At 37.2% G+C, this 14,622-nt stretch overlaps 1 protein-coding gene across 1 annotated transcript in view; it reads right to left on the minus strand.

The window, feature by feature from the left end:
• LOC452039 (probable C-mannosyltransferase DPY19L2) overlaps positions 1-14,622 on the minus strand; it is a 106,246-nt gene that overhangs the window by 58,951 nt on the left and 32,673 nt on the right. Inside the window, 5 exon segments of the mRNA XM_054687461.2 lie at positions 2,155-2,241; positions 3,004-3,081; positions 6,112-6,211; positions 8,912-9,003; positions 11,338-11,395. Of these exon segments, the coding sequence (XP_054543436.1) occupies positions 2,155-2,241; positions 3,004-3,081; positions 6,112-6,211; positions 8,912-9,003; positions 11,338-11,395 (415 nt within the window).

Consider the following 14,622-nt stretch of genomic DNA (forward strand, 5'->3'; position numbering starts at 1 on the left):
ACATCAAAAATGTTTAAATCCCTATGTTCCTAATGAAACCTAAACACACACATACACAGCCCAAAGAGCCCACATTTGGAAGATGACAGGGAATCAATTCATTATTTTTAAAACTTGCAAATAAAGAGGTAAATCAACATTTACTTTACTTTTCCTAAATGAACTTTAGATGACAGATTAGAATGTGACCGCTTTGCAATCCCTAATGAATTAACAGATCCAGCATAAGGCACTGAAGGCTAGTACCATAAAGAGAGACATTATGTGCCTTTTAATGAAAGAACAATACTAAAGACTTGCAAAAGTGATCAAGCCTGAAGCAATCCAAGTTTCAGATCCAATTTCTAATAGATCAAGCTATACCATGAGACAAAGGAACATGCTTAGCTACACCACAAGAACTCAAAAAGCAAAATCTGGACCATGAAATCCTCCACATGTTCTATGACTGTGGTTCTTCAACAAATAAACTTCATGAGGATAAAACCAGGCAGATATGCAGGAAACTTGTAGCTAAAAAGAGAAACTTAAGTGATGAAACTATAAAGGAATGCTGGAAAGTTACTATCATAGCAGTCAAGATAGTCATTATCGTTTTAGGGCAGTACAAGGGAGTGCTTTGGGACAGGTCACATGGAGGCTTCTACACTCATTTAGAAAGTTATAATTTTGATATAATGGTAGTTTAAGAATGTTTGCCACATAATACATAACACAGTCAGCCCTCCACATCCATGGGTTCCAGTTGCTGCAGATTCAACCAACAGCAGATAGAAAATATTTGAAATAATAATAATACAACAGTTTAAAAAGTACAAATAAAAAAACAATACAGTATACAACTATTTGCATAGTATTTATATTGCATTAGACGTTATAAGTAATCTAGAGATGATTTAAAGTATATAGGAAGAGTGCATAGATTATATGCAAATAACACACCATTTTATATAAGAAACTTGAACATCTGCAGATTTTAGTATCCACAGGGGTTGGGGGTGTCCTGGAATCAATCCCTGCAGACACGAAGGGGACATTGTACTCATCAGTATTAGCCAGCACTAAGTCAGCACACAAAACATTTGCTTTATGCAGTTTTATCTGTACTATATTTCAAAATAAAAAAGTTTTCATTAAAAGAGGTAGATGAGCACACTATTAGGAGTCCTCTACTCTGTAATGGTGAAATAGTTTGACAAAATGTTGGAAAGAAAGAGCATTTTTTCTGGGAGAGAAAGAGGAGGGATTACTATGAGGGAAAAAGGATATGGAAAGCAAAAATGTTAAAACATAAGGGCAATCCCAAAAGATTAAATCACTGCACCATACATGGAAAAGTGCTATATTTTGGCATTACCGTAGTTGGTATCATTTCTGATCAGTGTGGAGATGGGAGGTACAGGACAATATTCTAGGTTCTGGCTTATAGATATCAGAAGTATAACTACAATGTAATAGAACTGATTTACTAAACCACCCTTCCAAACACATATCCAAAAGAGTGTCATTCCATGTAGTTCCCATGAAGAGACTGCACATTTATTCTAATTATCTTGCCATCGCTCAAAGTAGTTTGGAACTACACTTTCTAAACTGCCTTCAGAAATAATTTAGTTATAGGTGCAAAATAATCGGTCTTATGACTTTACTGTCACACCATCGTTTCAGCAAGATCTGTATTACCCAGCCCAATCACACAAAATATTCAGAAAATTTTGGTCATTTCCAAAAATCAAACCCACTCTTGAAAGGCAAGACATACTAAAGAATGTGCCATAGTCTGTGAAGGAAACTCAGAGAAGTTCCAAAAATGTTCTGGGCAATGGCAGTGTCACTGAAATGAGTACTTAACATCCTCAAGTGACTTAGGAGAAAAGAGGTCATTTTTATCATAAAATGGGATATGATTAAAGTAAGTCTTATTACTTTATGATCATTTTTAAATATTTACTTGGGCACTGTCTTAAAAAGAAAAACTTCCGACTATAATATTTTTCAAGGATAAGATAGGTAAAAAGCTTTGCTTGGGAAGAATTTTGTCATGTTGAGTGATAATCAGGAAAGGGCCTATTTATTCTCTTATACCTGTTTTAGACAGGAAAACATGCTATTTGGCAGGTTAAAAAAACCCAACTTTATGAACTAAACACTTACCCACGTCATTAACAAAGATGAAGAATAATAAGAAGATAAGTACATTGAATTTCCAAACATCAAAATGAAACTAAGGGTAACTGAAATCTGAAAAAAAAGAAAAAAATACATTTTATGGTTATTACATATATTGGCATAATGCATATTTTGTAGGTATATAGCCATTTCTAATGCAAATTTATTTGCATAAAGATGAACGACTCTTGGCCAAATGATAATAGAATTTCAAGTCACTGCTAGATTCTAAGTATTAAAATTCAAGACCATAAACTCTATCTGGCAGAATTTAACTTTTTCTCCATCTGCTACTTGGAACAATGAAAAATAAGTCTATGATTTCTATTGTTTTAACAATGGAGTAATATAATAAGAAAGACTTAGTTATAAATACCAGTTTTACTAATCATATTTTTGTTAGACTTCAGGACTTCTATTATTTATGAAGCTTTACTAACTTTTTATGTTTTTAAGGAAGCTATGTTTGGGACCTAAGCCCAAAACAAAATTGCAAGAATATAAAATTTCAGTTAGAGTGTCATATTCAGGCAAAATGCTAAAAATCTCATGTCTGAGAAAGAAAAGGCAGTTTTAAAAGTAGTAATAATAATAAGTAAAACATAAAAATAAAAGTTCTAGAGAATAAAACACATATACAGTCCAGTTGAAAGTATAATCTGTTATAATATGTCATCTATAATATACATTTCCAGTTTTCCTTCTGGATATGACCAATACCATATGTATTAAATATTACCAAAGAGGAGGTACCCTATAAAACAGAATCGCTTCGATTTTATAAACTCTGAGAACTTATTTTAATATTTGACTTACATAAATTAAAAATGTTACCATGTTCAGATAACTGATCTTCTGAAATTTCCTTGGTTTAATGTATCCCACAACATACATGGGAAATAATGATGCTATCTGAAATAATATAAAAAAGCAAAAGTGAAAAAAAGTATAGAAAACTAACACTTTACTATTCACAGGCAAAGTAAATATAAGAGGAGGGCTACAGTTCTAATAATGGTAAGCAAAGGAATTTGAACCAACCTTCCCACTAAGAACTAGAATGGCTAGGAAAAATATAAATATATAAATAAAAATATTTTAAAAATATGTATAAAAGCCACAGACTATTAACAAAGCAAATGAGGAATTAAAAAGATAGATGGCAATCTATACCGATGAGCATGACATTTTGGGCCACTTTTCTCCCAGAGGTATCTGCCAATTTCAACAGAGGCAGATGCCTGCCAGCTGAGAGGCAGTTGGGAGACCAACAAGCTGAGCAGGCATTTCAGCAGATTCAGCAGTCAGAGTGCACCAAGAAGGGTGCTTTAGTTTGGAGTTTCAAAAGGCCATACTATAATAGTGAACCAGAAATCAAGCAGCCCTCAGAAAGACTGAAACCCATCTATGGATCATCTCAATCTGATTGCATAAAAGTGGTTCAAGATTTATTAGTGCTTTTTACTCGCCTCTCCAATTTTTCATGTATAATGTCCAGCACCACATCAAAAATAACCCAGCATAGATGGAGATAAGACACTATCACTAACACAATAGAAATAGATCCACAAAAGATTTAGATCAGGGATCAGCACATTTGTTATATAAAAGGCCAGATAATAAATATGTTATGCTTTGTTGATCACAGACAGTCTCTTGTATGTATATTCTTTTTCTACTTTTGTTCTATAACCCTTTAAATATATAAAAACTATTCTTAGCTTGGAGATCACTCAAACACTTCTCTGGCATAATCAGATATATCTTTAAACTATGCTTCAAATGTTCAAGGAAGTAACTGATAGGATTGAAAATTCCAGGAGAGCACAGAAGTCATAAAAAAAAATTGGGCCAGGCATGGTGGCTCACGCCTATAATCCCAGCATTTTGGGAGGCCAAGATAGGAGGACTGCTTGAACCCAGGAGTTCGAGAGCAGCCTGGGCAAGATGGTGATACCTCATCGCTACAAAAAATTAAAAAATTAGCCAGATGTGGTTGCACAATGAACTAATTTTAACCTTAATCTATGAAAAACACAATTAAGAATAAAATCTTAAAGTACTCCCAGAAAATAACATTGAATTATCCCTCTGTAAGCATGAAACACACACATACAAACAAAACTATATACATTAGTAAAGAAAAATAAAAGACTAGTATATATCCAGAGAATGACTAGAAAATCATTAACAGCAATATCAAACTTACCCAATAACTTCTTTTTTTTTTTTTTGAAACTGAGTCTCACTCTGTCACCCAGGCTGGAGTGCAGTAGCGCGATCTCAGCTCACTGCAACCTCCACCTCCTGGGTTCAAGCAATTCTCTGCCTCAGCCTCCCAAGATTACAGGAGCCCACCATCATGCCCGGCTAATTTTTTTGTATTTTTAGTAGAGACGGGGTTTCACTATCTTGGCCAGGCTGGTCTTGAACTCCTGACCTCAAGTGATCCACCCGCCTCAGCCTCCCAAAGTTCTGGGATTACAGGCGTGAGCCATCGCGCCCGGCCCCAAAGAGCTTCTTAGTTTCATCAGTATCACTGGATTAATAAATTTGCTTGCAATGAAATGATGCTCATTAAAAATCTATTCTACTCTGTTGGCATGTGCAAATAATGAAAACCATAGAATAATGTCTGTGTTATAACCTGAAAGGGGCCAACTATTATGAAGTAAAACAGAGGGAATACTTTAAACATGAAGCACCAATTGAGCTGGGGTTATAATTTCATTCTTTGTAGGCTATTGGCAGCATGAGACTTCTTGGCAGAATTTCTCACTTCCAATATAGAATATTATTATTATTATCAGCATTTGTTATGTAGGAAGGAGCTCTGATGGAAAATCTTAGTATCATGAAATGTCATCAAAATTCTCCATTTACTCTCTGCTTCCCCAGTTCAGTTTTTTGTTACTAGTTATGTAGTTGCTTTAGAAACAGGATATGGGCTCAGCTCACTTAAGCAATGATGAGCTTTATGATTAAAGCTCGCAGAAATGGTTCCAGGTAAAATTCTGCTCTACAGACAAAACAGCCAACATTTAGCTGAATTAGAAGCAGAACGTCCTGCTGTGAAGAGTAGGATTGGCCCTTAGCATGCTGCGTAGCTTGGCACCCAGAATGATTCTCAGGACAAAAGGAAAATCTATAGGTAGATATATACAGATATTATCTCAAACACCAAAAATAACATTTGTGAATAAAAATAATAGAAAAAGTCTTTCACATGTCGAGCCTTAAAATCTGTCAAACTAACCAATACAGTAAAAGAATGTGGAATTATATTATTTCATAAAAATCATACCTTTAAGTAAACTTTATTCCCTATTTTGAAAATCTTTTAGGGCGTAAATGTAACCACATTTAAAAATTTCTATGGAAACAACCAAGTACATCTTGCATTCAACTTAATTAATATACACAAAGGAATATAAATCATTCTATTACAAAGACATGTGCACCCATGTCTTCACTGCAGCACTATTCACAATAGCAAAGACATGGAATTAACCCAAATGCCCATCAGTGATAGACTGGATAAAGAAAATGTGGTACATATACACCATGGAATACTACGCAACCATAAAAAGGAACAAGATCAGGTCCTTTGCAGGGACATGAATGGAGCTAGAGGCCATTATCCTCAGCAACAGGAACAGAAAACCAAACACCGCATGTTCTCACTTATAAGTGGGAGCTGAACAATGAGAATACATGGACACAGGGAGAGGAACAACACACACTGGGGCCTGTCAAGGGATGGGGTGGGGAAAACATTAGGAAAAACAGCTAATGCATGCTGGGCTTAATACCTAGGTGATGGGTTGATAGGTGCAAAAACCACCATGGCATACGTTTACCTACATAACAAAGCTGTACATCCTGCACATATACCCCAGAACTTAAAATAAAAATAAAAATTAATTTAAAAAATCATCTTACCTGTGTAAAAAGTATAAACTGAGCAAATTGCCAGGGAAGCATAAAAGCAACATTGGAAAGACAGAGTGCAATGAAGGGCCTTCTATCATTGCTCGAGGTCCTTAATAGAGAGAAGTGATACCAATAAGTTTCACCATAAACATAGTCTGTCACCAAAAAGAAAGACTACTTGCAAAATGATAAAATCTACATTATTCCATTACCTTTACTATAATACAACAAAATATAGTTAACTTTTTAAAGTATACTAAAAAGAACTTGAAATACTTCATTCCTTGCATGAAACAATCAAAATTAGAGTTTTAAAATTAACATTGTAACTTACCATTAAATATTTTAAATACAAGAGCTCTTTTTCCTCTACATATGCATGACATTAGAAATTTATTACTCTAGCAAGGAGGTCAGAAAATAGGATGCAGCGCTACCCCTGCATACCTCAACATGCTTCTCCTGTATGTGTAGCAACAACTTTTGTATACCACCACTTTTGTGCTTCAAAAAACATTGAAGAGAAATATAAGTGCTGCCAAGTAATAAGTTAAAAACTATGGGAAAAATTTAAGGAAAAGGAATCTTAAAAAATTAAAAAATCATTCTAGAATTCAGCTGAAGCATGTGGAAGTTTAAATTGTCCATTCTGCATTACTGAGATGTATTGGGAACCAATACCTTTTACCACAGAGAATTACAGTAACTTTTAGATATGAAAAAAGAAACACAAACATTTTACATAAATAATAAAACTGTAACTCTTCCTTTTATAAATTCTGTATTGGATTTTGATGAATCTTTGTACAATCATATATAAATTTTCAAAAACAAAATTCTAAATGTTCATATTGTTTACAATATTATCATAAAATACTCATTATGTACTTTGTAATCTTATATTTTTCAAACAAAAATTACTTTTGACTAAGACACAGAGTATAGCACATGCCCTCAATGATACAACCCTAAATGTTCTCATTAAGACATTTTATTCCATGAAACCCCTGACTGACCAGACTGATATCACTTCAAAAAAATAAAAATAACCCACCTTCCTAGGAATTAAACTGGGAATGAATAGCAAGGGGTGATGAAGAATGGGCAGCTTCCATCACCTAATCTTTGAGAGAAGGCAAAGTGCTGAGCAAAGCTATAGAAATCTGAATGAGGAGGAGGTTCCTAAATCCAAATTCAACCCCAGAATATACTTGTCAGGTTGGTAAGAAATCAGAAGTTAGCCTGCTCCATTCTCAAGGTTTGTGCCACCCCAGTACACTACTATTTACCACTCTTCAATTAGCTTTATCTGAATGCCACAAATAGTTGCATGGACGTGTGCAGTGTTCTGTGGTTAAAGAGATAAATATGGCATGGTCCCTGTTTCCAGTAGTACTTTTAAATACATATAATTGGCCAGGCACAGTGGCTCACACCTGTAATCCCAGCACTTTAGGAGGCTGAAGTGGGCGGATCACTTGAGGTCAGGAGTTCGAGACCAGCCTAGCCAACATGGTAAAACCCTGCCTCTACTAAAAATACAAAAATTAGCTGGGGGTGGTGGCGTGCACCTGTAATCCCAGCTACTTGGGAGGCTGAGGCAGGAGAATTGCTTGAACCCGGGAAGCAGAGGTTGCAGTGAGCCGATCATGCCACTGCACTCCAGCCTGGGTGACAGAGCAAGACCTCATCTCTAAATAAATATATACAAATTTGTGTATGTGTGGAAGATTCATAAGTTTACTGTTTTAAAAAACAAGGAAGACAAACAAATGATTTTTATATAAGGCAGAATCTGCCAGGGACTAGTAGGTGAAGAATGGGGTCCTCTGGGAGTTTGGAGGAGATAGTGATCATTATTTCATTCAGTGAGAGTTCTCATTAGTATTCTATCAAACTTATTTCTCTGATAAGGTTATTTATACTATTCTACCACTTATGGGGTTTTTTGTTCATTTCTCAGACCTCTTAAATATCTAAAGTGCTTATAAATGTAATCCCTACAAAAAAAGTGTATCAAAAAAAAAAGTTTGAAATGAAACTGGTTGTCCTGTTAGAAACATTGGTTGTTCAGAAATGCTTCATAAATATGTGAACATACGTACTCCTTATCCATCTAACTCCGCATTTCCCAAATTCATTTGCCCAGAGAACATTTTTTTCATGGCACAGTTATCAAAACCACAGGTTAGAAAACAATGTCAGAGTACTTAGACTGTGAAGAGAAAATGTAATTGTTTCTCAAAAACTTTTGAATCTTGGCAAACTATATACAAACACATACCTTTTGGTTTATTAAAACATAATGTAGTTATCTAAAACCTGTAGCCTACACTCTTAAATGGAGAGCAATTTTTACATAGCAATTTTGAATTATTTTCTTAACTCTATACTCAATTTACTTTTAAAATAACTAAAAAATGGTCTAAATTTGGTAATTGCAACTTCATAGATTGAAGTATATATATGTAATATATATATTTACATTTTTTTAGAGGGAGTCTTGCTCTCTTGCCCAGGCTGGAGTGCAGTGGCACAATCTCAGCTCACTGCAATCTCTGCCTCCCGGATTCAAGCAATTCTCCTTCCTCAGCCTCCCAAGTAGCTGGAATGACAGATGCACACCACCATGCCTGGCTAATTTTTGTATTTTAGTAGAGATGTGGTTTCACCATGTTGGCCAGGCTGGTCTCGAACTCCTGACCTCAAGTGATCCACCCACTTCGGCCTCCCAAAGTGCTGAATTGAAGTATATTTTAAGAAACTTAAATTATAATTTATTTGCCTTTGTTTTACAAATCAAAGTTACCTGATAATCAAAGTTAAAATATACATCTGAAGTACAAGGAAAGGATAGGAAAAACTTTCACGGAGAGGTGGTGTCCACATCACACGGGTGGCCTGCAATCAACAAAATGCCCACTTTACATCCTGTTTACTACAACAAACATATTAAAAAACCAGGGGTGAGTTTGTTTTAGTAATTTTAATACTAGGCTCACTAGATCCCATTTCTGAGTGTCTGGCATAGCTTCTCAGTTTTTGAAGCTCTCTTAACTCATGAGGCCATTATGTAGAGAGCAATTAACTACCATGTCCAGAAACCAGCGACAGATATATCAGACCGAGCAAAAGGAAACCCAAGGGACAAATAAGATTGTACGTATAAGAGTTGTGAGAATTCTGGGACTGACCAACTAGATCCACAGCCCAGCCCCGCAGTATGATCCTGGCATATGATTCCTGGCATCCCAGGCTTTGGGATATATGCATGCCAAGACAAATAGCTAAACAAATGTCACCTAGGTCATTTGCAAGCACCAAGAGAGTTTCTACATAACAAGTATGAATGAATATAAATACACACTTCGAATAGCTATGATTGCCTCAGAATTTGTAAAATGTACCTTAAAAAAGGTTAAGTATATATTTTAAAGACAACTAGAAGTATTTGGGAACTACAAATGTGATGCATGTAATGAAAGTATTAAATTTTCACACAAACTTTAAAATTACTTCTAAGACATATGGGTCAGAGTATCAGAAAAATTTTCCATCAAAAATTCTGAAATTCTAGAAAGAATGTGAACTCTTATTATTTTGCAAGAGTCTTAAAAGTTATTGCTTCTCTTCCAAGATACCAAAATTGTAAATGTTGGAAGAGGAATTATGATACATATAAGAAAGTCAACTTATACCAACAGTTGTCTGGAACACTCAGAGAAAAACCTTTGTCTTTATGACAGCACGTTGTTGAATGACAATGCATTTGTTTGCTTTAAAATAATATATATAAGGCTTTTATGTATAATTTTTATGATTCCTTTACCTAACTGATTTTTAAAAATTAACCCAAAAGCAATGGATAAAAGTACTTCTACCCTGGCTGGGCGTGGTGGCTCATGCCTGTAATCCCCAGTACTTTGGGAGGCCAAGGTGGGTGGATCATGAGGTCAGGAGTTCGAGACCAGCCTGGCCAACATGGTGAAACTCCATCTCTACTAAAAATACAAAAATTTAGCTGAGCATGGTGGCACATGCCTGTAATACCAGCTACTCAGGAGGCTGAGGCAGGAGAATTGCTTGAACCTGGGAGACAGAGGTTGCAGTGAGCTGAGATAGCGCCACTGCACTCCAGCCTGGGTGACAGAGCAAGACTCCATCTTGAAAAAAAAAAAAGTACTTCTACCCTATGTAACCTGTGTCATAACATATTAAATGTTTTGCTCCCAAGAGCTAGTAGTCAGAATCTCTCTCTTTTTCATTGCCATATCCTCAGCATCTAGCAGAGCATGGACATGCTATGTACTCAATAATTTGTTGAATGAATCCATCGTATTTGAAATAAGCTTCTATGAGCTCTTTTTTAGGTGGACTATGTTTCATTGGGCTGAATTAGTAAGTTAATGTCTATTTTGAATTCAGCATTTTGCATTACTGAACAGACAGCATGATGTAACAGAAAGCAGTGAGGGAGCAGGTGGCAGTGTCTTAACTGTGTCCCTGCTGTCAGGCCTGAGGCCTCTTTCATTGTTGTTAAGGGGAGTGCAATGTGTACAAAGTTTCAGTTAGGCAAGATGAATAAGTTCTGGAGATCTGCTATACAACTTTGTGTTAATACTATATTGTACACTTAAAAATCTGTTAAGAGGGCAGATCATATATTACTTATTCTGACCACAATAAAAAAGTTGAATATATATGTTATATATATAATATATAAGTTTTTATAAAATATAACTATAATTTTATAATTTATAAAATATAAATTAATATATATGTGAGGTTTTAGAGGCAGACAGACATAGAACGGGAAATCCAGTTTCATCATGTAGTAAATGTGGAATGTGGATAAGTAACTTAACTTTCTCTAAATTTAAATTTCATAACTTGTATGGTGAGGCTACCACCACCCACAAAAAAAGTTTAGTGGGAATAAATCAGATAATGTGCATAATATGATTCAACTCAACAAGTACAATATTTCCTTTTCTCTACAGAATATATGTATATGTACATATTTACTAAAATTAAGGCAAGAGATTTCATGTTTGAAATTCTAGCTATTTAAACATTTCAATCAACATGATTAAAATATCAACTTATAACACGAGGGTCTTTAAAATATTGTGAAGTCATAAGTAGTATACAATTAAATATTGTTTTGATGAGTATATTTCCTTGTTCCTCTACAGCCTCTTCTATTTCTTAAAAATTGCTTTCTAGAAAACAAACCTCTCCATGGTTGAAAAAGAAGCACAGTACTGTAATAAGACCTCCCAGTTGAGTCCCACTGTTAAAAAAAAAAAATAGAGTATACAATCAAAATTCATGTAAAATACAGTGAATTTTTCACAAAATTAACTCAGAATTTAAAATCACAGTTTTCTATATTTAAAACATAATAGTACTAAACCATACCCATGTGGTTGAAGTTTAAATTCTGAATGTACAATTCTAAAAAGTGTATGTATAAATTAATCTCAATTTTATAATTTATTATAGCTAAAATACTTTCTAAATAAAATACATAAGGTGTGAACATAATTTTTTTTTTTGAGACGGGGTCTTGCTCTGTTGCCCAGGCTGGAATGCAGTGGCGAAATCTCGGCTCACAGCAACCTCCGCCTCCTGGGTTCCAACGATTCTCCTGCCTCAGGCTCCTGAGTAGCTCGGATTATAAGCGCATGCTGCCACGCCCGGCTAATTTTTTTACTTTTAGCCGAGACAGGGTTTCACCATGTTGGCTAAGCTAGTCTCGAACTCTTGACCTCGTGATCCACCCGCCTCGGCCTCCCAAAGTGCTGAGATTACAGGTGTGAGCCAACGCGCCCGGCCACATAAAATCATTTTTAAGAAACAGGCTAGCACTTTAGAGTCTAGATCACATCCTTTGAATACTCTGAATAAAAGCAAATTTTATCTTTTGAAATTGGATTTAAGGGACTGAGAGATGAAGACAAGATTCTAACAGTTTCATGTAGCATTAACTTAGAACTGTCTAAACGACTGCAAATATTCTTTACTTGAGTCCCAGAGAAGCAATAATGCAGAATACAAAATTCAGATGAAAGATAAAAACCTTTGTTGTTGTTGTTGTTGTTGTTTTGTTTTGTTTTGTTTTGAGACAGACTCTCGCTCTGTCACCCAGGCTGGAGTGCAGTGGCGCGATCTCGGCTCACTGCAACCTCCGCCTCCCTGGTTCAAGCCGATTCTTCTGCCTCAGCCTCCCGAGTAGCTGGGATTACAGGCACATGCCACCACACCTGGCTGATTTTTGTATTTTTTAGTAGAGACGGTGTTTCGCCATGTTGGCCAGGCTGGTCTCAAACTCCTGACTTCAAGTGATCCGGCCACCTCAGCCTCCCAAAGTGCTGGGATTACAGGCATGAGCCACCGCACCTGGCCAAAAACCATTTCTTAAATTGCCTTTTTGTGATCATGTCTGTGTATGAGAATGCAGATACTCAATCCCACATCTGTGTAGTGTTTCTATGCTTCCATTTATCTTCCCTCCATACACCACTTCCCTAGTCTAACACATTCTAAGCACCATGAGGACAGGGACAGGTTCTTTATCTGTCTTGTTCATTACTATATCCCCAGCTTCACACTTGGAAGATTAATAAATATTGGTTGAATTAATGAAGAAAGAAAGGAAGAAAACAGCAGAGGAAAGCTCATGGGAAATGATTTACCATTTAATAAAGTTTCACAGAGAAAATACAAAGGATGAACTTCAAAGAGGAAGAAATTGAAAGAAAGAATGGGTGAGCAGCAAGGACCAATTGTACATTGAGTAACTGGGGAAATGTGGATAAATCAAAGTAAGATGAGTTGGTGGGGGGTGGAGCCAAGATGGCTGAATAGGAACAGCTCCAGTCTACAGCTCCCAGCATGAGCAACGCAGAAGACGGGTGATTTCTGCATTTCCAACTGAGGTACTGTGTTCATCTCACTGGGGATTGTCGGAAAGTGGGTGCAGGACAGTGAGTGCAGTGCACCAAGCGTGAGCCGAAGCAGGGCAAGGCATTCCCTCACCCAGGAAGCGCAAGGGGTCAGGGAATTCCCTTTCCTAATCAAAGAAAGGGGTGACAGAAGGCACCTGGAAAATTGGGTCACTCCCACCCTAATACTGCACTTTTCCAACGGTCTTAGCAAACAGCACACCAGGAGATTATATCCCGCACCTGGCTCGGAGGGTCCTATGCCCACAGAGCCTCCCTCATTGCTAGCACAGCAGTCTGAGATCAAACTGCAAGGTGGCAGTGAGGATGGGGGAGGGGCACCTGCCATTGCCAAGGCTTGAGTAGGTAAACAAAGCAGCCAGGAAGCACGAACTGGGTGGAGCCCACCGCAGCTCAAGGAGGACTGCCTGCCTCTGTAGACTCCACCTCTGGGGGCAGGACATTGCCAAACAAAAGGCAGCAGAATCCTCTGCAGACTTAAATGTCCCTGTCTGACAGCTTTGAAGAGTAGTGGTTCTCCCAGCACGCAGCTAGAGATCTGAGAACAGACAGACTGCCTCCCCAAGTGGGTCCCTGACCTCAGAGTAGCATAACTGGGAGGCACCCCCAGTAGGGGCAGACTGACACCTCACACAGCCGGGTGCTCCTCTGAAACAAAACTTCCAGAGGAATGATCAGGCAGCAACATTTGCTGTTCACCAATATCCACTGTTCTGCAGCATCCACTGCTGATACCCATGCAAACAGGGTCTGGAGTGGACCTCCAGCAAACTCCAACAGACCTGCAGCTGAGGGTCCTGACAGTTAGAAGGAAAACTAACAAACAGAAAGGACATCCACACCAAAACTCCATCTGTACGTCACCATCATCAAAGACCAAAGGTAGATAAAACCACAAAGATGGGGAAAAAACAGAGCAGAAAAACTGGAAACTCTAAAAATCAGAGTGCCTCTCCTCCTCCAAAGGAACACAGCTCCTCACCAGCAATGGAACAAAGCTGGATGGAGAATGACTTTGAGGAGTTGAGAGAAGAAGGCTTCAGATGATCAAACTACTCCGAGCTAAAGGAGGAAGTTTGAACACATGGCAAAGAAGTTAAAAACCTTGAAAAACAATTAGACGAATGGCTAACTAGAATAACCAATGCAGAGAAGTCCTTAAAGGACCTGATGGAGCTGAAAACCAAGGCATGAGAACTACATGACGAATGCACAAGCCTCAGTAGCCAATTCGATCAACTGGAAGAAAGGGTATCAGTGACGGATGATCAAATGAATGAAATGAAGCGACAAGAGAAGTTTAGAGAAAAAAGAATAAAAAGAAACGAACAAAGCCTCCAAGAAATATGGGACTACGTGAAAAGACCAAATCTACGTCTGATTGGTGTACCTGAAACTGACGGGGAGAATGGAACCAAGTTGGAAAACACTCTGCAGGATACTATCCAGGAGAACTTCCCCAGTCTAGCAAGGCAGGCCAACATTCAAATTCAGGAAATACAGAGAACGCCACAAAGATACTCCTTGAGAAGAGCAACTCCAAGACACATAA

The sequence above is a fragment of the Pan troglodytes genome, chromosome 6 (assembly GCF_028858775.2).
Source record: "Pan troglodytes isolate AG18354 chromosome 6, NHGRI_mPanTro3-v2.0_pri, whole genome shotgun sequence".
NCBI classification, from domain to species: domain Eukaryota; kingdom Metazoa; phylum Chordata; class Mammalia; order Primates; family Hominidae; genus Pan; species Pan troglodytes.